At 39.5% G+C, this 27,837-nt stretch overlaps 1 protein-coding gene across 3 annotated transcripts in view; it reads left to right on the top strand.

The window, feature by feature from the left end:
* ASH1L (ASH1 like histone lysine methyltransferase) overlaps positions 1-27,837 on the top strand; it is a 121,993-nt gene that overhangs the window by 43,717 nt on the left and 50,439 nt on the right. Inside the window, exons 2-5 of one of the 3 annotated variants that reach the window (XM_079760918.1) lie at positions 1,249-1,444; positions 3,287-3,388; positions 5,123-5,864; positions 18,533-18,712. In XM_079760918.1, coding sequence (XP_079617044.1) covers positions 1,270-1,444; positions 3,287-3,388; positions 5,123-5,864; positions 18,533-18,712 — 1,199 coding nt within the window. In that variant the 5' untranslated portion in view covers positions 1,249-1,269. The remainder of the gene's footprint in view (positions 1-1,248; positions 1,445-3,286; positions 3,389-5,122; positions 5,865-18,532; positions 18,713-27,837) is intronic. The other 2 variants (XM_079760916.1, XM_079760917.1) reach the window with 2 other exon arrangements.

Raw genomic sequence — 27,837 nt, 5'->3', positions numbered from 1 at the left:
TGAGTAGCGGAGAGTCTTCACATATCCCTCCAGGCAGATCTAAAATGACCACGTATGAGACATGAACAAACATTTGTCACGTGATGGAGATAGCAACAAAGCAGGAACTCCCCTGAAAAATGAACTATGATTTAGAAGAACCAAAGAGCCAAATAAGAAAAACAGAAAACTACCTTCTCCCCTGGCATAGAGCTGAATAGAGCCAGACACCTTCAGGTTGTGACTCATTATTTCTCACATCTGGTTTTACTGATGTAATCTAGGGCATAATCCCAACCCTGGAGAAGCTATGGTGAAGAATCAGTGAATTAGAAGATTCACTTCATAGGAGCTTTTTCCAACCTTGCTGTTACCTACCAGCCTTGGAGGTACCTATGTTATTAGTACTTCTTAATTGGAGGTACTTGTTTTACCAGTACTTCCTTATATTTAAGAGAAGTGCTTAATATTTTAAATTAGTTCCAGTTTCTAATTGGGCATAATGTGAGAGTGCGTTAGTAATCCAACGTTCAAGTATATTTATTTGCCTGCATTTTATAGTTTAATTTGTAGCAGAGCCAAAAATCAAGCTCACCATGCCTTACTCCATAGTCCATGTACTTAACACTATACTACACTCAACTCTGCATTGCATTCTGTTTTAGGTTTTGAAAAAGATATATAGGTCTCTTTTGAAATAGACATGCTTGTTCTCTTTGGATATTATCTTGCTGTTCGCCAGCCACCCAACTGCATAGTGGCACTTATAAAACAGTATACTTCTGGCAGTTTTGTAGATAATGTTTGCAGATTTCATATGATTAGGCCAATTTTAACATGCTTTTGAACGTCTTTTTTAGGTTGCTACCTCTTGCACATAAATTTATATCATCGTTTTCCAGTCTTAAACTTGGTTGCATCATTAGTTAATATTGTTTTCAGGAATCCTCATTCTCTTACTGCTAAGCAATGTTTTTAAATGAAATAAGAGTCTAGATCTGATGATTACCAAGCCCTAGAGATTGGTGTCTCAGGGATACAACTTTATTCCCCTCAAATATGGAATATTGTCAAGAACAGTTCTGCTCTGTTGAACAGGGAATTCAGACAGACTTTTAAAAATGAAAATTGAGAACCTTCCTGAATGAAATTTTATTCTAATCTCCTATTAAATCCTAAGAATAGGCTGCTGGCCTCCATTACTTTCAGGAAATGAAAAATGGCTCAGAAGCTAAGTAAGCTAAGCCATCTCTTTCTCAATTGTTTCAGTTTCTCAGGAATTGCTGTACAATGCTGCCAATAACGATCTCCGGGGATCTGACCCCCATTCCACCTCCCACTGCCTCCTCTGCAGCTCCAGATGCCACCAAAAGAAGGAGCTTTGAAGAAAGTGCCTGTACCCTCTTTTACCCTGAGGTGGGTGAGGCCAGGCAGGGTGATTCTCAGGATATCCTGATGATCAAAGGTATAGTTGAAGCCTTCATCAAGAATTTCTTGAAGATGACCAAAGAATTTGGGAAACATTACCAAATAGCCTAAAAACTGAAGATGGAGCTCAAGAATGGATGGCACAAATGCCACCTGAAATGTATTATATGCTGACATATATGACCCAAAATAAGCTCCTTGAGGACAGACTGTAATGCTGTTTTTATATCTATTCCACAACCTCTACAATGTCTGGCATAGTACCAAGCATGTAAACTATATTCAATAAATGTTAGTTTGTGACTGAGAGGAAAGACTTGATAGAAAGTGCTCTCCAACCCATCTTTCCTTAGCACTTAATCTAAGAAAATAGAGATAAAGAGAGTTCAATGATGTCTCAAACTTCTTGGCCACTGTTGTCTTCTGTCTGGCTGTCTCTCTGAGTAGGAAATATTTGTCCAGTATTAAGTATGAATACTTAAAGTTATGTCTTCACTGATGCCTGGGCTTTTACTTCTTAGGTATTTTATTGTATTTAGCTATTTGATGGAAATCTTATCTGAACCATAGTCTAGGGTTTTTTTTAATCCTTTTGTATCTATTTTTAAGATTCAATAATAAAAAGTCTTGCTTCTTGATTAGATCTTACCTTAGTCATCACTGTGTTTCAGAAGTAGGCTATGCTATCACAACATCAATTTTCCAGAAATCTAACTTGTTAATCTTGAATGGCAATGCATAGTCTTATATCTTACCTGAGCAATGCTAAAAAAGTCTGCTAAAAGAGTATTTACAGTAATGAGATCGAAGATATGTAATATAAACAAAGCTCGTGGTTTACTTTTTCTCTTAGAGAAATGGAGATACTAGAAACAGCTGCATTCTGTTCTTCAATTTGTCCTTCTTCTTCATTAAGGAGTTTGTCCTTCTTCATTAAGGAGTTAACTCTTATTTAGAGTCAGATCTTAAAAATCTCATCTTCAATTATTTGATTTCTTGTACCTTTTGTGCCTTCAGTTATATGTAAGGCTGTTTATTTGTAACTTTTTCAAGTTAAAAATGAACATTTCAGAGTGCTACTAGTTTTTTGACAAAATGAAATTGACATTCCTTATGTATTCTCAATAGCTAGCTTTTTAGGTTATAAGGAATCCAATGAGAAACAAGTATATTTTAGTCAGGAAAATAATCTTTCCTGAATGACTTATCTCTTAAATAAGAGATGTGTTAAATTATGCTGCATTGACCTGGTGTTTTGGTAAAACTATGAGATGTTTTGAAGGGAAATTGAGTTTATCTTCGTGAGCTTTTATGTACAGCTTTAAAGGGGGTTTATTCTATTTCATGGATAAATTAGTTACTTCTAGAATATGCTGCAGCGGGAAAACATAGAATATGAAAATTACCTCTAGATGAATATGTGGATTTTAGGTCTAATTCTTTAATTTTCATCTCTGATTCTAGTAAATGAAACAATCAGACTGCATTGTAAGTTTTGTTTGTCAGTTTATATGGTTAATAATCAGGAACAGATTTTATTAGGATATTGTTAGTGGTTTTTATCAATAAACATCTCAATTATATGTTTCAAAGTAGTAATACATAAAAACTGAATTATTCTGTTCATTTTTCCACTAAAACTAGTTTTCCATCTGTTAATCTAACAAGAAATTGTGTATATGAAACCTGTGAAATTCTTTTGGCAGCATCTAGTGTGGTTTGTCCTCTGCTTATTGTCCTGTTACTGTCAGCTCAAAAATCATATTACAGGGAATGACAGTGGCAACAACTAAAATGTTACAGTGCTAACACAGTATGGTTTAATGTTATTTTTATACTTGAATTTTCCTATGATTTCTATCTTTTCCTGTCTCTCCAGGTTCCCAAACAACCTTAGATAAGTCTTCCCAACGACCATCAGAGAGTATGAACTGTAGCCCTACACGGAAGAGGTCTTCATCTGAAAGTACTTCTTCAACAGGCAAGTGCTGTTTCTTTAACCAGACTTTAAAGATAATTTCTGATCTGTTACTTGTGAATAGACTTAAAATGTAATATTGCATATTTATAATAAAAACTATAATTTATATCTACACTAATGAAAGAATAAGATGCAAATTGACCGTACCTTTGTGACGCCCACCAGCCAATCAGGAGTGAGTATGCAAATTAACTCAATAAAGATGTTGGGTTAATTTGTATATGCAGGCGCCTAGTGGCCGGGGGCGGGGCGGGGCGGGGCAGGACGCTTGCGTCGTCGCCATGGTGATGACGCAGGCGTTCTGCACCACTGCAGCCACTCCGGGCCTCTGGGCAGCATGGGAAGGCGGAAGGGCAGCTCCGGGTCGGAGCGAAGGTGGTGCCGGCAGCCAGGGTAAGGAAGGCCTATTCTTGCACAAATCTTTGTGCATCGGGCCTCTAGTTGACATATAATATATTTATTTTAAAAAGTTGCTCTGGAGTCAGTAACAATGTACATTGAAACAGTATAATAGTCTTCCCCTTTTACTCCTTTGTATCCAGCTAGACATACAGTAGTCCTCCCTTATCCATGGAGAAACTGTTCCAAGAACTCCAGTGGATGCCTAAAATCACAGATAATACTGAATCAATGATGATAGAGAATCATTGATTGGCTGTCTCCTGCACTCCCCCTACTGGGGATTGAGCTGCAACCCAGGCATGTGCCCTGACTGGGAATCGAACCCAGGATCGTGGGTCGATGCTCAGTCATGGAGCCACACCAGCTGGGCAAGGATTTTTTTCTTTTTTTTGTTTTTGTTTTTCTTTTGTTTTGTTTGTTTTGAGAGATTAGGAGAGAGGGAGGGAGTGGTGAGAGGGAGAGAGAAAAACATGCATTTGTTGTTCCACTTATTATGCATTCATTGGTTGATTTTTTTATATATATATTTTTATTGATTTCAGAGAGGAAGGGAGAGGGAGAGAGAGATAGAAACATAAATGATGAGAGAGAATTACCCATCGGCCGCCTCCTGCACCCCCCCTCGCCCCTCCCTCTGAGATCAAGCCCACAACTGGGCATGTGCCCCCGACCAGAATCGAACCCGGGACCCCTCAGTACCCAGGCCAACGCTCTATTCACTGAGCCAAACCAGCCAGGGCCATTGGTTGATTCTTGTATGTGCCCTGCCCTGGAATCTGAATCACAGCTTGGTGTATCAGGATGATACTCACCAGCTGAGCTACCCAGCCAGACCTGTACAGATTTTTTAAATTATAATTTTAAAGCTTTACTTAAGAAGAGAGTTTTACTTCTATTCCTTTGCACTTAAGACATTGTCAGAAAAGGCATTAAACTCGCAATATTATCTATATTTAAAGTTTAGGTCTTTATCCAAGATCCAAGATTGCTTTAACTGACAAGTCCTTTAATTAGACCTTCATTTTTGAAGAAATTAACTCATATTTCTTTCTGCTCTTCATCTCAGAGAATGAGAATTGTTGTTTTTTTTAATCCACATATTATTAAGGAAATATGGGTCAATTTTGAATTTATTATGGTTACTGAAATGTACCCTATTCATGAAAGTATGCTGTCAACTTGGCTATGAAAGACAAATGAGTATGTTATTATGATGTTTAATCTTGCTGTGAAAAATAGAGCAGTATTTCTTACCTTTTGTCCTATGTAAAAAGTTATTTAAATAACTAGCTGTGTTCAGTTTTTATCTGTGTGATTTGTCATCTTATTTAGTGAACGGAATTCCCTCTCGAAGTCCAAGATTGGTTTCTTCTGGGGATGACTCTGTGGATAGTCTGTTGCAGCGGATGGTACAACATGAGGACCAAGAGCCCCTGGAGAAACATATTGATGCTGAGGTTGCATCTGCCTCTGTGCCACCTTCCTGTAGTCCAGGCCATAGCCACAGCAAGGAGCGAACCATGGGAAAACCAGACGGCCTTCTAGTGCCTGCAGTCCCCAGTGACTCTTGCAGTAATAGCATCTCACTCCTTTCTGAAAAGTTGCCAAGCAGCTGTTCCCCTCATCATATTAAGAGAAGTATAGTGGAAGCTATGCAGCGCCAAGCTCGGAAAATGTGCAATTATGATAAAATCTTGGCCACCAAGAAAAACCTGGACCATGTCAATAAAATTTTAAAAGCCAAAAAACTTCAAAGACAAGCCAGGACAGGAAATAACTTTGTGAAACGCAGACCAGGTCGACCTCGGAAATGTCCCCTCCAGGCTGTGGTATCAATGCAAGCATTCCAGGCTACCCAGTTTGTCAGCCCAGAATTGAATGAAGATGAGGAAGGAACAGCACTACACCTTGGTCCTGATACGGTTACAGATGTCATTGAAGCTGTTGTTCAGAGTATAAACCTGAATTCAGAACATAAGAAGGGATTGAAGAGGAAAAGTTGGCTTTTGGAAGAACAGGCCAAGAAAAAGCAGAGGCCATTCCTAGAACAAGAAGAACAAGAGAATACTAAATGGTAATTCCTTGCTTATTAACATTTTTATTTGAGTAGAGGAAACTAGCTTTTATGCAGATGCATAAATCAGTTAATCATAAAACCTTTTATTATATACTGGAGGCCCAGTGCACAAAATTCTTGCACTGGTAGGGTCCCTAGCGGCTGTTGGCCAGGGCCTCCCTCCCTTCCCCGGGCCGGCCCAGCCCCCTGGTTGAACTCCCGGACAACTCCTTGTCCAGGGGACAATTTGCACAGAACGCTTTTATTATATAGGAAGACCTGTTCTTCTCTGTTCTATTTTAAAGTGTTCTTGTTTATGGCTATCCAAAATTATAAATGATTAAAAAGCAAAGGGGATGTAATAATCTAATTCAAGCCCCTCACTTTATAGATGAGGAAATCAAGGCCTAGAGAGATTATATATTTTATCCAGTATATAGCTATGTAAGTGGAATCATTTTTACTATCACACTATTTTACCTTTACTGTAGTCTAAATTTTCTATCCTATCAGATATATTTTCCTGCATGTTAGATTTATTTTCTTCATAGTTTCCTGTTTATATTTTTACTTTTTCTTAAAGGTATAGAGTAGAAAATTAAAAATTACCAAAAAACCCCCAAACCATTTAATCCTTTTGTTATATCCAACCATTTATTTCCCTGAAGGTTGGTTTTTTTAAAAATATATTTTTATTGAGAGAGACTCATTGATCAGGTATCTCCTGCATACCCCACACCGGGGATTGAGCCTGCAACCTAGACATGGAGCCTGCAACCCAGGCATGTGCCCTGACCGGGAATTGAACCGTGAACTATAGGTTCATAGGCTGACACGCAAACATTGAGCCACACTGGGAGGTTGGTTTATTCAATATTTTTAAATTAATCAGTACAATATTCACCATTTGCAAATGGCTTTAACTTTACTAAATACGTCATGCTCAAGCCCTAGCTGATTTGGCTCAGTGGATAGAGTGTAGGCCTATGGACTGAAGGGTCCCAGATTGGATTCCAGTCAAGAGCACATGCCCGGGTTGTGGACTCAATTCCCAGTAGGGGGTGTGCAGGAGCCAGCCAATCAATGCTTCGCCCTCATCATTGATGTTTTTATCTCTCTCTCTGCTTTCCTCTCTGAAATCAATATAATATACATATATTTTTTTAAATATTTAAAAAATAATAAAATAAATACGTCATGCTCAGTCTCACATTACAACCCTGTTCACAGTTACAGAAATAAAAATTAAAAATGCTAGACACAAAATAAAGGAAAAAATAAATTAAAATGCTAGACTTGCCCTAACCAGTTTGGCTCAGTGGATAGAGCATCAGCCTGTGGACTGAAGGGTCCCAGGTTCAATTCCGGTCAAGGGCATGTACCTCGGTTGTGGGCACATCCCCAGTGGGGGGTGTGCAGGAGGCAGCTGATTGATGTTTCTCTCTCATCAATGTTTCTAACTCTCTATCCCTCTCCCTTCCTCTCTGTAAAAAAATCAATAAAATACATTTTTTTTTAAATGCTAAACTTCATAAGTCTTTTAACACATATTGTCAAATTACACTCTTGAAAGCCACACCTGTTTATACTTTGACTAACATTACATAGTAATAGTTGTATACTGTTTACCCTTATCTACCCTGAAAATTACCAATTTTTTTAAATCTTTATCAATCTGATATAGGTGAAATACACTTCCTACTTGTTATTTATTTATGTTTCTTACCTATTTTTTCTATTTTTAAGTGCTCATACAGTAGAATATTAACTCTTCATGCTTGTTCTTTGACATTCGGTTTTCTTTATTTTTTTCTTGCCATACATCAATGAACAGTTAAAGTTTTTCGGCCTTTTTCTCTATCATCTGTCTTGGTGAATCCTCTTTGTTGAGAGGTTTTTCATATCTCTATGCATACATCTATAAAATAATATTCTTGTTTTTTCTAGAGAATGTATGGGATTTAAATGTTTTTCATGAGTAATACATGCTTGTAAATAAATTGGTGAAACTAGAAATTTAGTAATTCAAAAGTTAAAATCCCTTTTTTACATGATCTCATTCCTCTCAAGCCTGTTCTTCACATGGGTAAAAGTGTTAAACAGTATATTGTGTATCCTTTAATACCTTTTTTATCCATTTATAAATATGTGCATGTGAAAAGCTGTTCAAGCCCCTCACTTCACAGATGAGGAAATCAAGGCTCAGAGAGATTATGTTTTATGTAATGGGTAGCATACTATACTAAATTTTTTAAAAACTTGTTTTCTTTATGTATCTTGGAGATCTTGTCACTAGTCCATACGAATTACCCTATTCCATGCTAAGAAAAATATAATTTCTTTAATTATTTTCCTTCAATAGATTATGTATTACTTTTTTACATGTAGTACCTTAAATCAGTTGAAACTTACTTTCATATAAGGTATGAATTAATGTTATATTTGTGGCCAGTCTTTTGTTTTATTTTGTTTTTCATTCTTTACTAGAGGCCCAGTGCACGAAATTTGTGCACAAGGGTGGTGGTCCCCTCAGCCCAGCCTGCACCCTCTCCAATCCGGGACCCCTCAGGGGATGTCCGACTGCCAGTTTAGGCCCAATTCCGGGGATCGGGCCTAAACCGGCAGACGCACATCCCTCTCAAATCCTGGACTGCTGGCTCCTAATCACTCATCTGCCTGCCTCCCTGGTTGCCCCGAACTGCCCCCACCTGCTGACCTGATCACCCCTTACTGCCCCTCCCCTCCCGCCAGCCTGGTTGCACCCAACTGCCCCCCTGCCGACCTAATTGCCCCTAACTGCCCCCCCTGCCGGCCTGGTTGCCCCCAATTGCACCCAACTGCCGGCCTGGTCGCCCCTAACGTCCCCCCCCCCCCCCCCCCCGGCGGCCTGGTCACCTCTTACTGCCCCCCCTGCCAGCCTGGTCACCCCCAACTACCTCCCTGCCGGCCTGGTCGCCCCTAACGTCCCCCCCCCCCCCGCAGGCCTGGTCGCCCCACGCAGCCTGCTGTTCAGTCGTTTGGTTGTCCCTCACTAACCCCCTTGTTGGCCTACTCATAGGCAGCCATCTTGTGAGGGCATGAGGGTTAATTTGCATATTACTTCTTTATTATATAGGATTGTTTAAAGTATTACATATGTCTCCTTTTCCCCCCATTGACCTCTCCCTAGCCTCCCCTACACACACACACCGCCACACATGCCCTCACCCCTCTAGTGCCTGTGTCCATTGGTTATGCTTATATGCATGCATACAAGTCCTTTGGTTGATCTCTTAGCCCCCTCTCCCCTGCCTCCCCTCTGAAGTTTGACAGTCTGTTCAATGCTTCTCTGTCTCTGGATCTATTTTTGTTCATCAGTTTATGTTGTTTATTATATTCCACAAATGAATGAGATCATGTGATATTTATCTTTCTCTGACTGGCTTATTTTGCTTAGCATAATGCTCTCTATGTCCATCCATGCTCTTGCGAATGGTAAGCATTCTTTCTTTTTTACAGCAGCGTAGTATTCCATTGTGTAGATGTACCACAGTTTTTGATCCACTCATCTGCTGATGGGCATTTAGGCTGTTTCCAAATCTTAGCTATTGCAAATTGTGCTGCTATGAACATAGGGGTGCATATGTCCTTTCTGATTGGTGTTTCTGGTTCCTTGGGATATATTCCTGGAAGTAAGATTATTGAGTCAAATGGGAGTTCCATTTTTAATTTTTTGAGGAAACTCCATACTGTTCTCCACAGTGGCTGCACCAGTCTGCATTCCCACCAGCAGTGCATGAGGGTTCCTTTTTCTCCACATCCTCGCCAGCACTTGTCATTCGTTGATTTGTTGATGATAACCATTCTGATGGCCACTCTTTATCAAGGTTGCAGATTTGTAAGTGTTGTAGGTAATTATACTTATATTCCCAGTGGATTTTTATGTTGTAGGTAATTATATTTATACTAGAGGCCCAGTGCATGAAAATTCATGCACTGGAGGGGAGTCCCTTAGCCCGGCCTGCCCCTCTCACAGTCCAGGAGCCCTCAGTGGCGGGAGGCAACCTGGCAATCAGGGGAAGGCAACGCCTCATCACACCTATGCTGCTGCCACTGCTGGCAGCGCAAGCCTCGGCCAGCCCTGGTTACCTGAGCCTTGGGTGGCCCTGGGTGGCTGGGGGCTGAGGGGACTGGGGGTGGGCCTGGCCGTGCCACGCGCCTGCTGCCCTGGCAGGACTGAGGGGACTGGGCACCGCCATTTTTGTGGCTGTGGGCACCACCATCTTGAGGGCATGGCAGTCAATTAGCATATTCCCTCCTTATTGGCTGTGGGCACCGCCATCTTTGTGAGGGCGTGGTGGTCAATTAGCATATTCCCTCTTTATTAGATAGGATTCTCAGTGGATTTAAAAAATATATATATATCTTTATTGATTCAGAGAGGAAGGAAGAAGGAGAGAGAGATAGAAACATCAGTGATGGGAGAGAATCATTGATTGGCTGCCTCCTGCAGTCTTCCACTGGGGATTGAGCCCACAACCCAGGCGTGTGCCCTTGACTGGATTCAAACCCAGGACCCTTCAGTCCTCAGGCCAACACTCTTATCCACTGAGTCAAACCAGCTAGGCCCCCAGTGGATTTAAATAAAGTGTTTATTGTTTTGTTTTTTGGAAAGGCAAAAGAAAGATTTAATTTTAAAAAACATTTGATGTTTTCAAATTTTTAATATATTTTGATTTCAGAGAGGAAGAGAGAGGGAGAGATAGAAACATCAGCCCTGACCGGTTTGGCTCAGTGGATAGAGCGTTGGCCTGTGGACCAAAGGGTTCCAGGTTCGATTCCAGTCAAGGGCATGTACCTTGGTTGCAGACACATCCCCAGTGAGGGGTGTGCAAGAGGCAGCTGATCGATGTTTCTAACTCTCTATCCTTCTCCCTTCCTCTCTGTAAAAAATCAATAAAATGTATTAAAAAAAAAAAAAAAGAAACATCAATGATGAGGGAGAATCATTGATCAGCTGCCTCTGCACACACCCCCCCCCCCCCCCAATTGGGGATCGAGCCCTAAACCCAGACATGTGCCCTGACTGGGAATCAAACTGTGTTCTCTTGGTTCATGGGTTGATGCTCAAGCACTAAGCCACACCGGCCAGGCAAGAGTTCTACCACACTCAAAAGAAAAATATTCAAGTCTGATTAATATACTTTAGATAATATTAGGGGAGTGAAAAAATATACAGAAAGTCTGTAAATGTAAAGTAATCAGCTTTGTGGTTCTTTTATTCATTGATTGATTTTAGGGGGAGAGAGAGAGAAATTTTGACTTGTTGTTCCACTTATTTTTGCACCCACTGGTCTTATACGTGCACTGCCCAGAAATCAAACCCACAACCTTGATATATCCAGTCGAAACTCTAACCACCTGAGCTACTCAGCCAGGGCAAGTCATCAGTTCTAAAAAATTTTTAGAAAGTTAACACCCATCCTATCTAATAAAGAGGGAATATGCTAATTGACCTTCACGCTATCGCAAAGATGGCGGTGCCTGCGGCCAATAAGGAGAGAATATGCTAATTGACTGCCCTGCCCTCAAAGATGGCAGTGCCCACAGCTAATAAGGAGAGAATATGCTAATTGCCACAACTTCAAAGATGGCGGTGCCCACAGCCAATAAGGAGGGAATATGCTGCCCTGACAGATTTGGCTCAGTGGATAGAGCGGCGGCCTGCGGACTCAAGGGTCCCAAGTTTTATTCTGGTCAAGGGCATGTACCTTGGTTGTGGGCACATCCCCAGTAGGGAGTGTGCAGGAGGCAGCTGATAGATGTTTCTCTCTCATCGATGTTTCTAACTCTCTATCCCTTTTCCTTCCTCTCTGTAAAAAAATCAATAAAATATATTTTAAAAAAGGAATATGCTAATTGACTGCCACATCCTCAAAGATGGCGGCACCCACAGCCACAAGATAGCGGTGCACAGTCCCCTCAGCCCCCCAGCCGTCCAGAGCCAGCCCGAGGCACAGGCAAGCCTTGGATGGCAGTTGCCCAGCCGCCCAAGGCTGCCTGAGGCTCAGGTAACCAGGGCCAGCCAAGGCTTGCGCTGCCGGCAGTGACAGCAGCAGTGGTGTGATGGGGCATTGCCTTCATCTGATTCCCGGGTCGCCTCCCGCCCCTGAGGGCTCCTGTACTGTGAGAGGGGTCAGGCTGGGCTGAGGGACGCCCCGTCCAGTGCATGAATTTTCATGCACCGGGCCTCTAGAGTAGATATAAGATGGATGTCTATATAGATCATTGCTACCACTCTATGTTCCTTCGCAATCATAAACTGCTTCCTTACCAGTAGCTATAATCAGTCTCCTAACTTTTAAGGTAACCACATCTTTACCTTATTTTATAACATTGAGGTATGTAACCATAGATAGTATAATTTAGTTTGTTCTTCCTGAATGTCATTGAAATGGAATTTACAAGGCATATGCTTTTGTGTCTCACCTTTTTTTGCTCTACATATACATGTTAAACCATCTTTATTGCTGCATGTTGCTGTAGTTACCTTTGTTTTATTACTGTGTAGTAATCAATTGTTTGTATATAATACTAGAGGCCCGATGCACAAAATTCATTCAAGGGGCTCGTCCCTCGCAGCCGCACAGCCCTGGCTTCTGTCTGGAAGGTCATTCGGCTATGCGGTCTAATTAGCATATTGCGCTTTTATTATTATAGACTAGGTCCAGTGCACAAATTCGTGCACCTTGAACTGTGGGCCGCGAGCCTGCAGTAAGCACAGGGGCGGGTCTCGGCCACACCCCCGCCCTGCCCCTCCTGCTGCAGCTCCCCGGTCCTCTGTCTGCTGGCAGCCCCACTCCCGCCGCTCACACCTGCTGATGGCGCAGAGCGATTTGGGCCCGCTCCATCAGTGGGTGTGAGCTGCGGCTGCTGCCCCGATTGCCCCTCAGGAGCAGGGGTGGTGGAGAAGCCCTCAGGAGCGATCAGGGCTGGCACCAAGCACCAGCAGCAGGTGTGAGTGGCAGCTCCGGCACTGGCTGCGGGTGCGAGCAGGGCGGGCGGCAGCAGCAGGTGCAAGCACCAGGCAGGATCGCAGTGTGCACAAGCAAGGAATTTTCAGTAACCACCAGAGGCTCGCCCCAATGACAGCGACCAGTGCCCTGCCTTGGTCTGGCGCCCCTGCTCACCTTCTCCACCATCCCGCCACAGCCAATGCCCGCCATGTTTCGCATATGCCCCCTGGTGGTCAGTGCACTTCATAGCGACTGGTTGTTCGGTTGTTCCAGTTGTTCTGCCGTTCTTTCTATTTGCATATTAGACTTTTATTATATATAAGAGGATAGTTTTCCATTTTACTGTTGGGTTATTTCCAGTTTGAGGCTATTATCTAAAACTGCTGCTCTTAATATTACTCTAATGTCCACTTTTGGATTTGGGCACTAATTTCTCCAAAGTATATACTTAGGGATGGAATTAACTGAATAAAGTGATGGATGTGTCCCAAGACTTGATTTCAAGATATGGTATATTAAGATAGTATGGAACTGAGTGGGTAAGAGAAACAAATCCATTCATGTATGCAAGCTTGCTATATGTCAGAGTTGACACAGTGGGGAAAAAAACAATATTCAATACATTGTGTCCCAAAAGCTGGTATTGTGTAAGAATGGAAATGAAATTAGATTTTTGTCTTAAATGAAATTAGAAAAATTAATTACCAGTTGATTAAATACATAAATCTAAAAGCAAAACTTTAAACTTTTAAAGGCTAATATGGAAAGAGAAAAACTTCATGACCTTCTCAGAAAGGATTTCATAAACAGGATATCAAAAGCAGTAACAGTAACATACAGGTAAAAATTGATAAACTGGATTATATTATAACTAAGAATTTCTTTTCATCAAATAGCATGACAAACATATAAAGACTTGCTGCAAACTGGGAGAGGAAATTTATAACACATGTAATGTATACCTCTTTTGTATCCAGAATACAAACAAAAAATAAGTTACAAATCAACCTATATAATCTAGCAATTCCCTTTTAGATAATTGAAAAAAAAAAACAAACTCTTGCACAATAGGCACTAGAAAACACTTTGAAAACGTAGTAGCAAGATTGGTTATAATGTATAATAAAATAGAAATATCCCAAATTAACAGAAAAGGAAATAGTATATTAATTTTTACACAGTTGGAATGTGATATGACAGTAAAAATTCATGAATTACAGCTGCAATAATTACAGATGGGTCTTGGAAACATAATATTAAATGAAAGAAACAAATCCCTAAAAAAGATATAGTAGTTAATACTATTTTTATTTTTAAAAACAAAATAAAGGTATTATATTGGTGTAGGTAATTACATCATAAACCATCTATTAAAATGCCATACCTCTTCCTCTCTCTTTTCTTTCCTGAAAAATTTAGTCTTTAAGCCATTAGGTAGATGGCCTTATGGGGTATGGCAAGGTGACCCTGAGCTGAGTTTTGGAGCCTTAAAAGAGTGAAGGAGTTGGGTGGGTGAGGGCCTGAGGGGGAAAGAGTATTGATCCAGGCCCTAGAAAGTCAGCGCCTGAGTAGGATGAAAAGGGTGCTGTTATTTGTCTGTTTTTTAAATGGATGATCTTATTGAGAGTGCCTACTTTGGAGAGTCAGGGACCAGCAAGGTTAGAAAGGTGTTTATCCCAGACCTCAATATAAATTTTTAAAATTCTGTGAGTGGGCATTTGTTTTTCTTATAAGCCGCCAAGGTGATTCTGATGTATATGATCTACAGGTGGTACTTGGAAAAAACATGGCCATTGGTGAATTTATATCTTTAGGAGATAAGTAGGAAAGTAGAAAAAAAAATTTTTTATTGCAGGAGAAAGAAACATAAATAAGGCACAGAAGTAGAAGTGAATTGGGTCAGAACAGAAAATAAAATTATTAAGTAAATAAATAAATAGTAAATAGATTCTGTGATCAAGTAAGTTATGTAAGACTTGTTCAATATGCAGAAATCAATTCATGCAATCCAGGACATCAATAGGCTAACAAATAAAAATCTTATGATACTGTCAATAAATGTAGAAAATGAATTTCACAAAGTCATGATAAAAACTCTGAGCAATCTAGGAATAGAAAGAAACTACCTCAACTTAATAAAAGAACATATATAAAACCTCATGGCTAACCTCAATGGTAAAAGACTGAAAGCTTCTCCCTAACATCAGGGATGAAGCAAGGTTGCCCACTTTTGCCACTTCAGTTCAACATAGTATTAAAATTCCTAACCAGAGCAATTAGGCAAGAAAAAGAAGTAAAAGGCATTTAAATTTTGAAGGAAAAGGTAAAATTAGGTCTGTTCCCAGAAGCCATGTCTTTTTTTTTATTTTTGTAATTCATGCAATCCAGTACATCAGTAGGCTAACAAATAAAAATCAATTCATGCAATCCAGTACATCAATAGGCTAACAAATTATGATGAAGTATTTACAACTTTAACTTTATCCTTCACCCAAGGATATGTTTTATTTTATTTCATTTCATTTCATTATTTATTTTATATTATTTTCTAGTGGCCCAGTGACAGATTCATGCACATTGAAAGGAAATTAATTAGAAGAACTATTTTAATATCGCTATTCGCCCTTTCTCTATAATAGAAGTGTCAGAGATGAAAGAAAATTAGTAAAATGTATATGAAAATAATATAGAAATTGATTAATAAACAATAACAATATGATAAAACAACAAAGACATGATATAAAAATAACAAAAACATCTAAAAACAAAACATGATATAAAAACATTGATAAAAAGAATGACTGATTGATTAAACTTATTCTAATATCTCCCTGTATACCACATTAAGAATAAAAACACTTTCAGAGTGCTTAACTAATTTCTCTTATGATGAAGTATTTGCAACTTTAACTTTAATGTCACACACTCTGTATACTCGAGAGAAAGCAACATATAACTGACCATGTCTGAAAACGGGTTCATGTAGGAATACTTCTATTCTGTCTAGAGTTTGTCCTTGTGATTTATTTAGTCATCGCAAATGCTGGCATCACGGGAAACTATCTTCGAATTAATTTAAATGGGAGGCCAGTGTCAGACGGGGACAAATCAATTCTTGGAATCAGAACAACCTCTCCTTCTGCAGATCCTGTTAATACTTCAGCTTCAAGAAACACACGGGTGTGATTGGCACCAGTGAGAGCTTTATATGTATCACGCATGCACGAGTCAAAGTTTATTTTTAAATTGCCAGTGAGTGTCATATGTGCTGGCGGGTACGGTCAGTCACTTAGCCTTTTATATGTATAGATTTATTTACTTATTTTTAGGAAAGAGAAAGAGAGAGAAACATCGATTGGTTGCCTACCATATGTGCCCTGACTGGAAATCTAACCTGGAACCTTGCTACGTTCCAACCGAGTCACCCACTCAGGTCCCAGATGCCATGTCTTATATTTGGAAAATCCTAAGGATCACACACACACACACACACTCACACACATAAACATACACACAACATGTGTTCAAGCTTACTAAATTAAGTAAAGTTCAGAATGCAAAATCACCATACAAAAATCTATTGCATTTTTATAGACTCCTTTCCAAAGAGGAAATTAAAGCAGTTCAAGTGCTCGCTTCGGCAGCATGTATACTAAAATTGGAACAATACAAAGAAGATTAGCATGGCCCCTGTGCAAAGATGACATGCAAATTTGTGAAGTGTTCTGTATTTTTTATTTTAAAGAGGGAAAAAACAGTTCCATTTACAGTAACATAAAAAAAGAGTATAATAGTTAAGAATAAACTTACCCAGGAAGGCAAAAGACTTTAACTGAAAATTTACAAAACATTGTTGAACAAAGTTATAGAAATAAATAAATGGAAAGATAGCCTGTGTTCATGGGTTAGAAAATTTAATGTTTTTAAAATATCAGGACCATCTGCAGATTCAGTGCAATCCCTATCAAAATTCCAATGATGTATTTTGCAGGAATAGAAAAATCCATTCTAAAATTCATAAGGAATTTCAAGGGATCCCAAATAGCCAAAACAATCTTGAAAAAGAATAAATTTGGAGACTCCCACTTCGAGTTTTTTTCGTTTTCTCCCATTTTTGCACAGGCTGTGACCTTTATTATGATGTTGAATATAAGTGGTGAAACTAGGCATTTGCCTTGTCCTTGATATTAGGTAAATTGTATTGTCTTTAACTATTAAATACAAAGCAAAAAAGAAATCTAGGAAATTCCCTGCCATGTTATTGCTTTAGGTCCCACAGTCTCTAGACAATCTGTTTGCTTATGTTTATTTGATATGAAATTTCCAGGATTTTTAATTGTACTTAGAGAAAGAATTGTTAGAAGTGTCTGTTCCATCTTTGCCTGGAACTGGAATCACCTTAATTTTTAAAGTTTTTTTCTATTTCTTTAGAATTTTTAATGAATTCAGAGGCATTTCCCCCCCTCCTTTTTAGCACTATAGATGTTATTTCATTGCCTTCTGATTTGCATTGTTTCATACATGAAAGCTGCACTCATTCTTATTTTTGTACTCATGTATATATATCATGTATTTTTTTCCTCTGGCCCCTTTTTATTTTCTTCAATAATTTTCAGCAAGTTTATTATGTTATGCTTTACTTGTTTTATTTGATTTTATATTTCTTATGGTTTGTTTAGTGTCTTGGAACTTTGAGTTTATAATTTTTATCAAATTTGAAAAAATTTTGACCAGTACTTAAAAAAATTTTTTTTTCATTATGAAATTTTTTACTTTGTGAATATCACATTATTGTGTCTGGTTTTTGTTCTTTTCATAGTATTTAATTTATTTTGATAGGCAATTAAGTGACTTGTAGATCAGCTTGGATTCTTTTGAAGATTGTTTTTAAGCTCTATTGGGGCCTGGCTTTAGTCCAGAGATAGTTAAGCCCTACAAAAATGGGTAATATTACCCTCTGGGATCACTATTGAATGTCCCTGGTATTGGGCAATGTCTTTCTACTCTGCCTAGTGAAATCTGAGTATCTACCATCATGTGTGAGCTCTGGGAATTATCCAGGTTATAGTACTCTGGTAGTTCTTTGACTAGCCTCATAGAATTTCACCCTGCACATGCACAACTTAGTATTCAGCAGTATACTAAAGGAGATCCATACACAGATATATAGAGTTATTTTTCTCTGTAACTTTCTTCACTTCGATATTCTGCCCCATGATTTCCAGCTACCTCAGCCCCTCAATACTCTGACCGCTCTCTTTTCAACTGGTTCTACTTCCTCTACCAAAGTTCTCATAAAGGGAAAGTGGTTATAGGATCTCGATCTCTCTCTCTCTCTCTCTCTCTCTCTCTCTCTCTCCTCCCTGTCTTTCTCTCTTCCTCCCTCTCGTTTTTTATTTTGTTTATTGTATGTGTTTCCAATTTTTCTCAGGGATCACAGTGCTGCACTAACTGTTTTCTGATGTCTAATGGTTGTTTCATAAACATTATCCAGGTTTATAGTACTTTACTTTATTTCTATTAGTTTCTGTCAGAACAAGTGTGGTATCTATTATTCCAGCATGGCCAGATGAGAAAGACTCCATATCTCCTTTTTTAAATTGCTGTTATGTGTTTTTTTTTTAAATAAAAAATCATTTGTAGGAAAATATTTTTTTCACCATAAAATTATCTTTAAACTTCTTTTTATAGCTTTACTGAAGCAGCAGTTGAGATTCCCAGTCCTCCTGAAACCCCAGCCAAACCTCTTGAACCTGAAAGCACCTTGCAACCCGTGCTTTCTCTCATCCCAAGAGAAAAGAAGGTCCCACGTCCCCCAAAGAAGAAGTATCAGAAAGCAGGGCTGTATTCTGATGTTTACAAAACTACAGAGTAAGTAATAGTATCTATCAGCTGACATCCTTTAAAGATCTTTTATTCTTCCATGTTTAAAAAACACTTTGACAGTCATAAAGGACAATACAAATGTAAAATACACAAATGTGAATCTCATCACAAACACCTAAATATTCACTGTAATACCACCACACTATGTTGTTCGGGGCTAATATATCTTCTCTGTTCTTTACCTGCTCTCTGTCTTTCCAGATGACATTTCTATAGTTTTTATTCTAATGGTGTTTGGTTTTTTTTGTTAATTAAAAATAATGGCATTGTGCATGTACCTAAAATAATCTTGATGATTATTCTACATTCATTCCTCATTGGTTGAATGTTTTCTATGTTCTAAGTACTCTGTAAAATATACCTTACTTAAAAAAACTTCATATTTCCTTGGGAAAATATAGCATGATAAGCAGTCTATTTGAGAAGTTTTAAAGCCCCTAAAGGGATATCAACTAACTGTATCATTGAATAAGAAGTGTTTTTATAGCACTGGCCAGATAGCTCTATTGGTTCGAGTGTCGTCCCAATACGCAGTGTGCGGGTCTGATCTCCATTCAGGGCACATACAAGAATCAACCAATGAATACATAAATAAGTGGAACAACAAATGTCTCTCTCTCTCTCTCTCTCTCCCTCTCTCTCTCTCTTTTTCTTTCTCCCCCCCTCCCTTTCTCTCCTTTCCTCTTGCTCTAAAGTCAATAAAATTTTTTAAAAATAGAATATAGTTGGGTTAGAGATTCAATAGTAGTTTCCAAGGTGGAGAAGGGTATTTCATTTAGAGAGAATAGAATGTGCAAAGACAACATTAGGTTGTAAAGATTTTTCATGTATTACAACTCAGAAGTTATGTTTTTAAAATGCAGTGGGTGTTGTGGAAAATGAGCATTGCTTCCCAGAATCCAAGCTGATCTACAAGTAACTTAACTGCCTACCAAAATGAATTGAATACTGAGAAACCACAAAACCATAGACTTTACTGACTGTAAGATATTTATTTATCCTATTAAGCTACAGGAAATTTTAAAATGATATTTTTAGGAAAGGAAGTGAAAATGCAAGTTTGTATTTTAAGATAATTCTGGCAACAGAGTAGAAAGTGAATTGAATGAGAGTTAATAATGGCAGAAACTACTATCCATCAAAAGGTCATGAGGGTCTGAATTTAGGCAAGAAAGTGTGAAATTGAAAGATGAGAGTTTAGATTTTAGAAATACATTTAACTTGTGGTTTGAGTGATCAGTATGTAAATCACAGCACTTTATTTTGCATTGAAAAGATTTTTCATTAACTCACCACTGAAGTAGATAGCACATGAACTCTATTCCTTCTTGGTCATAAAAATGTTTTATTAAGCTTAGTTTCAGCTTCCAATAATAGGAAATCTTCAAATAACCAAGACTTAAATGATAGACATTTATTTTCCTCTCATTTAAAAGAAGTTGTGAAGTACACAGGTCAAGGTTAATATGGTATCTTCATGGTGTCTTTAGGAAACTACACTCCTATTTTTCTTTCTTCCATTTCAGCACCAGGCTTGCATTCCTATGGTTACTTCTTGTCCTCTTATTTCAATATAGCTGTTAGAGTCCAGTCATAAGGTCTTCATAAGAGAGAGCAGAAAAAGAGAAAAGGGAGTAAAAATCATGTACGTTTTTTGTAAGGAAACTCCCCCTCAAATATGCTGAATATGCCCCTTCTCAAAATTCTTATACTGAATCCCTAATCCCCAATATGTTGGTATTTGACAGTTAAGGCCTTTGGGAAGTAATTAGGTCATGCAGGTGGCGTTCTCCTGAATAAGATTATTACTGTTATAAGAAGAGACAATGAGCCGAAACTGGTTTGGCTCAGTGGATAGAGCGTCAGCCTGCGGACTGAAGGGTCCCAGGTTCAATTCCGGTCAAGGGCATGGGCACATCCGTGGTAGGGGGTGTGCAGGAGGCAGCTGGTCGATGTTTCTCTCTCATTGATGTTTCTAGCTCTCTATTCCTCTCCCTTCCTCTCTGTAAAAAGTAAATAAAATATTTTTTTTTTTTAAAAAGAAGAGACAATGAGAGAGAGAATTTTTCTCTGCTATGTGAGAATACAACAAGAAGGCAGTATCTGCAAACTAGGAAGAGGGCTCTCACCAAAACCCAACCCTGATCTTGGACTTGCCAGCCTCCAGAAAAGTGAGAAATAAATGTTCGTTGTTTAAGCCACCTAATCTATGGTGATTTGTTATAGCCCAAAATGACTAAGAAAGGAAAATTCAAAACCTAATTTATAACCACTGGCCAGAACATAGTCATGTAACCACACTTCAGCCTCAAGGAAGGCTGGGAAATAATGGTCATTATTCTATACTAGAGGCCCGGTGCATGGATTCATACACTAGTGGAGTCCCTCGGCCTGGCCTGCAGGGATCGGGCTATAACCGACTCTCCGACATCCCCCAAGGGGTCCCGGATTTTTTAACCACTGAGAGGGCGGTTCTCGGGTGACGCACCCCGAAATAGGGCTCCCTCCTCTCTGGTTTTGGGTGCATCACCCAAGAACTGCAACTGCCAAGTCACCACAGCTCAGCAGCTCCTGTGTTGGGCGTCTGTCCCCTGGTGGTCAGTGTGCATCTTAGCTACCAGTTGGATGGTCACTTAGGCTTTTATATATATAGATAGTAATATGTGAAAAAAAATTAGCATTCTGTCACTACAGATGAGAAAATAGTAATGCATTTTGGGAAGACCTAATACAGTTATCATTTTAAAGCAATATTTTTTCTGAATGGAGGAAGCAAAAATATATTTATCAAGTTTTTGCTAAAAAAATATGATTCAAGTTTTCTGTTTTTTCTTATGTGCTTTTTCTGAATTAAACCCTAAAAATGAGAGAAGAATAATAAAATCAGACTGTCCATCCAAAGGTCAATATCATCAACTACATTAGTATATTTTTTTGCCTTTTTAAAAAAATTAAATATTTTATTTTTCAGTTGATACGAATCAACCAGGGAATACATAAATAAGTGTAACAACAAATCTCTCTTTCTGTAGTATTATATTAGTTTCAGGTATACAACCCAGTGATTAGACATTTATATAATCATGTAGTTGAAATTAGGATTCACTCTTGGTGTTGTACATTTTATAGGTTTTGATAAATGTATGACATGAATTCACCACTGGAGTATCATGCAGAATAGTTTTACTGTCCTAAAAATCCTGTGCTCTGCCAGTTTGTTTTTTGGTCCACAAAATGTTACAAGTAAATTGCAAGATTACTTTTTTTTTTCAATTACAGTTTACTTTCATTATTCTGTATTAGTTTCAGAGATACAGTCCAGTGGTTAGACAGTCTTGTACTTCACATGGTCCCCCAATATTTCAAGTACTCACCTGACCCCATGTATAGTTATTACAATATTATTGACTATATTCCTTATGCTGTACTTTATATGCCCGAGACTATTTTGTGATTACCAGTTTGTATTTCTTAATCCCTTCACCTTTTTTACCCAGCCCCCTCCAAATCCCCCCCCTCTGGCACGATGTTTGCTTCAGTATCTATGCATCTCTTTCTATTTTGTTTGTTTATTTTGTTCTTTAGATTGCACATATTAGCAAGGTTACTGTTTTGTATATATATCATAAAAGGTCTTAAAAAACTATGAGGGATGTCTCTGACTGGGTAGAGTTGCACCTGGTTTGGTGGTACTTGTCTCCTATCAGGCAGGGACAAAGGAACTCCTTGTTTATCCTAGCTTGGCTTTTGGTCTATGCCTGTGTCTGGTTCGTGTCCTGACACATAGGGCGAAAAACAGCTATGAGAGGAGACTGATTCAATCAGAATTGGATCAAGATGAAACAACATTATTGGTATGGAAGGTGAATTAGATGAGGAAATATCAGAAGTTAGAAAGCAGGACACCTTTGAGGTTTTCCAGGATATAAGTAATGTCATGAACTAAAGTGATAGTAGTGACTGGATGTTGGAAAGCATGGACTCTTAAAATTTTTTGACAATAAAATTGAAAGGAATTAAAAGACTTATTGGATAGTAGGGAATAAAGGACAGGGCTAGAATCAATGACGATTCCAGTGTTAAAATTTGTTTTTTGTTTTAATAATGATGTCATTAGCTAAGCTACAGATAAAAGTTTCATTAGCTAAGCTACAGATAAAAGTGGTGCAGCCAGTTTAAGAAAACCTCTATTAATGTGCACTTATGTAGGCACCAAAATAAAGAAGTTAACCTGTGATTAGTTTTTTAACCACTGTAGTGGGGGTTTTCTTTGCCGGGACACCAACTTGATTCCTGTATGGCAGGACTCGTGGCTCCTCAGGTGATAGCTGTCCCTGAAAGCCTTACTGCAGTAAGTGCACACAAATGAAGTTTTGGGTTTTTCTTTTTTAATTCCAATGGCATTCTTTAATGTTTCCGGTGCAGCCTGAGGTTTCTGAGTTATTGGTATTGGAAGTAATGGTTTCTGATCAGGGGGCTCCACAGCAGAGCTCAGGAGGGGCAGCAAGCTGTTTTGTGCTGTCTGCTGTTGGTGATGAGAGCCTTCATTAGTCTGGAACAGGAATGTGGTCCAGTTGGCTTCCATGGCTGTGGGGGCCGACTCCCCTCCTCCCCACTCCCCCGACTCGGGGAGCTTCCTCAGCCGAAGGAGGCAACAAAAAAAGCCTGTGGTTAGTTTTTTATGTCTACTGAAATAAATTACTTAAATTTCTTAAAGCAACACAAACTTATCTTACAGTTCCTGGGGTCAGGAGTTCAAGATGAGTCTCCAGGCTAAGATCAAGGTGCTGGCAAGTCTGTGTTCCTTCTGGAGGCTCTAGGGTACAATCCTTTTACTTGCCTTTCCAGTCTGAAGAGGCTACTCACATTCCTTGGCTTAGGGCTCTCCTGTCTTGAAAACCAGCAATGACAGGTTGAGTCTTCACATTGTATCACTTCAACCTCAGTTCTATTTTTACTTTTTTTTTCACTGCCTCTTTCACATACCTGTTCTACTTATTACATTGGGCCAACCAAATAATCCAGAATAATCTCTCTATCTGAAAATCAACATATTCAAAAATTTAATTTCACCTTCATATTCCTGGGTTGTAGGGATTACGATGAGATGGGAGAGGAGAGTGGATATTATTGTGCCTACTATACCCTTCTAGGTTACAGGATTTGGAATGGGGAAGTAGGGTTTTGACTTCTTATTTTATATTTGTGTTTATTGCTTAATGTATAAAATGAATCTGTTGAACTATCTTAATCTGTTAATCATATCTTAAGATTATCCTACCTCTCAAATACTGTGACTTTTAAGTTTTATAAAATAATAAACTCTCCTCATACATTTTATTTGATTTATAGGCTAGGTTTTTGAGTATTAAAGCTATTATAGAAAAAGGGATAACTTTAATTTTAATGCTTACAGAATATTTTTTACGGGAATCATATATATAATATAGATGTTCTTTATAATATATTATTTATATGCATTAAATAATTTTTGCACTTAGCTATCATTTCCTCAAAATGATGCGTATTGCTGTAAATAAAAACGTAGTACCATCTTACATTTGAGATATTTAAAATTTCAGAATAAATCTGTAGGAAATGGTAATGCACATGGTTACTGTCTGCTTCTTAAGAAACTGACACAGCCCTAGCCGGTTTGATTCAGTGGATAGAGCGTCGGCCTGCATACCAAAGAGTCCCAGGTTCAGTTCTGGTCAAGGTCACATACCTTGGTTGCAGGCTTCTCCCTGGCCTAGGCCCTGGTCAGAACTTGTGCAGGAGGCAACTAATCGATTTGTTTCTCTCACATTGATGTTTCTCTGATTTCCCTCTCTCTTCTACTCTCCCTAAAAATCAGTGGAAAAATATCCTTGGGTGAGGATTAATCAAAGAAAGAAGAAAGAAAGAAACTGACACAAAAAGATTAAGCAATTTACCTAAGTTTACAGAATTTTTCATTAAAATTGTACTGGAATCTTGAGCACTTAGAGGTCCTACCACTTATTGTTTTACCACTGGCTTGTGCTGCTTTCAAAGATTGAGGTTCAGAGGGGAGTGGATTAAAATTTCTTTCTTACAGATAATCTAATGGTTACAGTAGGATTAAAATCTACATATATTATTTATAATTGTCAAAAATGATTTTTTTCCCCAGGAAAAATGACGAGAAAAGAGGCTCTTAATATTTTAAGAGTGATGGTGAATGCAGAGAAGAGAAAACAGGATTTAAAAGGCAATTATATATATACTAGTGGCCCAGTGCACGAAATTTGTGCATGGGGGCGGGGTGTCCCTCAGCCTGGCCTGCACCCTCTCCAATCTGGGACCCCTCGAAAGATGTCCTACTGCCGGTTTACAAGGAACGGGCCTAAACCGGCAGTCGGACATCCCTCTCGCAATCCGGGACTGCTGGTTCTTAACCGCTTACCTGCCTGCCTGCCTGCCGGCCTACTCGCCTCCAACTGCCCCCCGCCACCGGCCTGCTCAGCCCCAAATGCCCCCCCCTCCAGCCTGATCACCCCCAACTTACCCCGTGCCAGTGTGCTCACCCTCAATTGCACCCCCTGCTGGCCTCCTTGCCCCAACTGCCCCCCTGCTGGCCTGCTCACTCCAAACTGCCCCTCCCCCCCGCTGTCCTGATCACCCCCAACTGACCCCCACTGGTGGCCTGCTCGCCCCCAACTGCCCCCCCCCACCAACCTGTACCCTCCCCCCACCAGCCTGATCACCCACAACTGCCGTCCCATCCTGGCCTGATCACCCACAACTGCCCTCCCCTCTTGGCCTCTAACCACCTCTGCCTCGGCCCCACCACCATGGCTTTGTCCAGAAGAATGTCTGGAATGTCTCCTGGAAGGTCTCCCAGTCTAATTAGCATATTACCCTTTTATTAGTATAGATAGAGGCCTGGTGCATGGGTGGGGGCCGGCTGGTTTGCCCTGAAGTGTGTCCCGGATCAGGGTGGGGGTTCTCTTGGGACGTGGGGTGGCCTGGGCAAGAGGCCTGTGGTGGTTTGCAGGCTGGCCACGCACCCATGGGGTGAGGGTCCCAGCTGGGGGGGCATGGCCAGCCTGGGTGAGGGGCTGAGGGCTGTTTTCAAGCTGGCCACACCCCCTTCAGAATGGGGGTTCCCGCTGGGGTGCCTAGCCAGCCTGGGTGAGGGGCTGATGGCTGTTTGCAGGCTGGCCAGGCCCCCAGCGGGTACTCTTACTCCATGGGGGCGTGGCCAGCTTGGGTAAGGGGCTGAGGGCCCTTTTCAGGCTGGCCACAGCCCCTTCAGGGTGGGGGGGTCCCGCTGGGGTGCCTGGCCAGCCTGGGTGATGGGGCTGATGGCTGTTTGCAGGCTGGCCAGACCCCCCAGTGGAGACTCTTACTCCATGGATGCGTGGCCAGCCTGGGTGAGGGGCTGAGGGCCATTTCAGGCTGGCCACGCCCCCCAGCAACCCAGGCTCCCAGCCCCTCCTTTTTTTTTTTCTCCAGCCCCTCCTTGAGCGGAGGCCAGGGCTGACTGGAAGCTTGGCTTCCTCCGTCATCAGGAGCAACCCAAGCCTCCTGCTGGATCCAGCTCTGTGGCCGCCGCCATCTTTGTTGGGTTAATTTGCATACTCACTCCTGATTGGATGGTGGGAGTAGCGGAGGGATGGTCAATTTCCATGTTTCTCTTTTATTAGTGTAGATATGTATTCAAATAAAGATGTAGTTTATAACATCTATAACATAAAAGAGATAGGTAGCTTTATAGAAGTAGTTTTTGTATGTGATTGAAGTTGGTATCATTTCAGATTACATAGTTGTATCTTTAGGAAGTTATATAATCTCCATGGTAACCACAGAGAAAATAGGTACATAATATATACAAAAAATGAAAAGGGAATCAAAATGTCACTATGAAAACTAACCACAGAAGATGGCAGTAATGGGGGAAATGAGGAACAAAAACCTCTAAGAAATGGAAAACAAATAACAAAGTAGCAAGTATAAGTCCTTCTTTATTGATAATTACTTTAAATGTAAATGGATCATATTCTCCAAACAAAAGGCAAAGAGGAGAAAAATGGATAAAAATATGATTCAGCTGTGCTATTTACAAGAGACTTACTATAGATCCAAAGATACAAACAGGTTATCTTTGGTTATTATTCCATGTAAATAGTAACCAAAAAAAAGGTCAGGAGGTTATAACAGACAAAGAGACTTTAAATTATAAAATGTCACAAGAGACAAAGAACATTAAATATTGACAAGAGTCCATTCAACAAGAAACTATAACAATAATAAACATATTCACCAAATAGAACCCCTAAAATATGTGAAGGAAACAATGACAGAATTGAAGGGAGAAATAGACAGTAGTACAGTAATAGTTGAAGACTTCAATATAACAATTTCAATAACAAAATATAAAGAATACCCCAAAACAGATTACATAGTTTAGTCAAGTGCACATGGAAAATTCTCCAGGACAGACCATGTGTTAGGCCAAACGTCTTAATTTAAAAAGACTGAAATCATACAGAATCACAAGGAAAACTAGAAAATTGACAAATGTGTGGAAAACAACATACTCTTAAATGATAGATCAAATAAGAAATCATCCCCTAGTTGGTTTGGCTCAGTGGATAGAGCGTCGGCCTGTGTACTGAAGGGTCCCAGGTTCAATTCCGGTCAAGGGCACATGCTTGGATCGTGGGCTCGATCCCCAGTAGGGGGCATGCAGGAGGCAGCTGATCAATGATTCTCTGTCATCATTGATGTTTCTATCTACCTCTCCCTTTCTCTCTGAAATCAATAAAAATATATTTTAAAAAAAGAAGTCATAAGGCATATTGGAAAATACCTAGAAGTGAATGAAAACAAAAAAATAATGTTAAAAGGGAATTAAGAAGGAAAAACATATATTAACCCAAGTATCATCAATAGATTAATAGGTTCTTCTTTGTCATGGTATATGATCTTTTTATTGTATTGCTGAATCTGGTTTGCTAATATTTTGTTAAGGATTTTCACATCTATGTTCATCAGGGACATTTGGAAGAAATTAATCAAGGATGATGGGACTGAAAGACAAACCAATTAAAAATGGGCAAAGGACCTGAATAGACACTTCTCCA

Source organism: Cnephaeus nilssonii (genome assembly GCF_951640355.1).
Source record: "Cnephaeus nilssonii genome assembly, chromosome: 21".
Classification (NCBI taxonomy): domain Eukaryota; kingdom Metazoa; phylum Chordata; class Mammalia; order Chiroptera; family Vespertilionidae; genus Cnephaeus; species Cnephaeus nilssonii.
The sequence above is the reverse complement of the archived record's forward strand: the minus strand, read 5'-3'. Positions and strand labels throughout refer to the sequence as shown.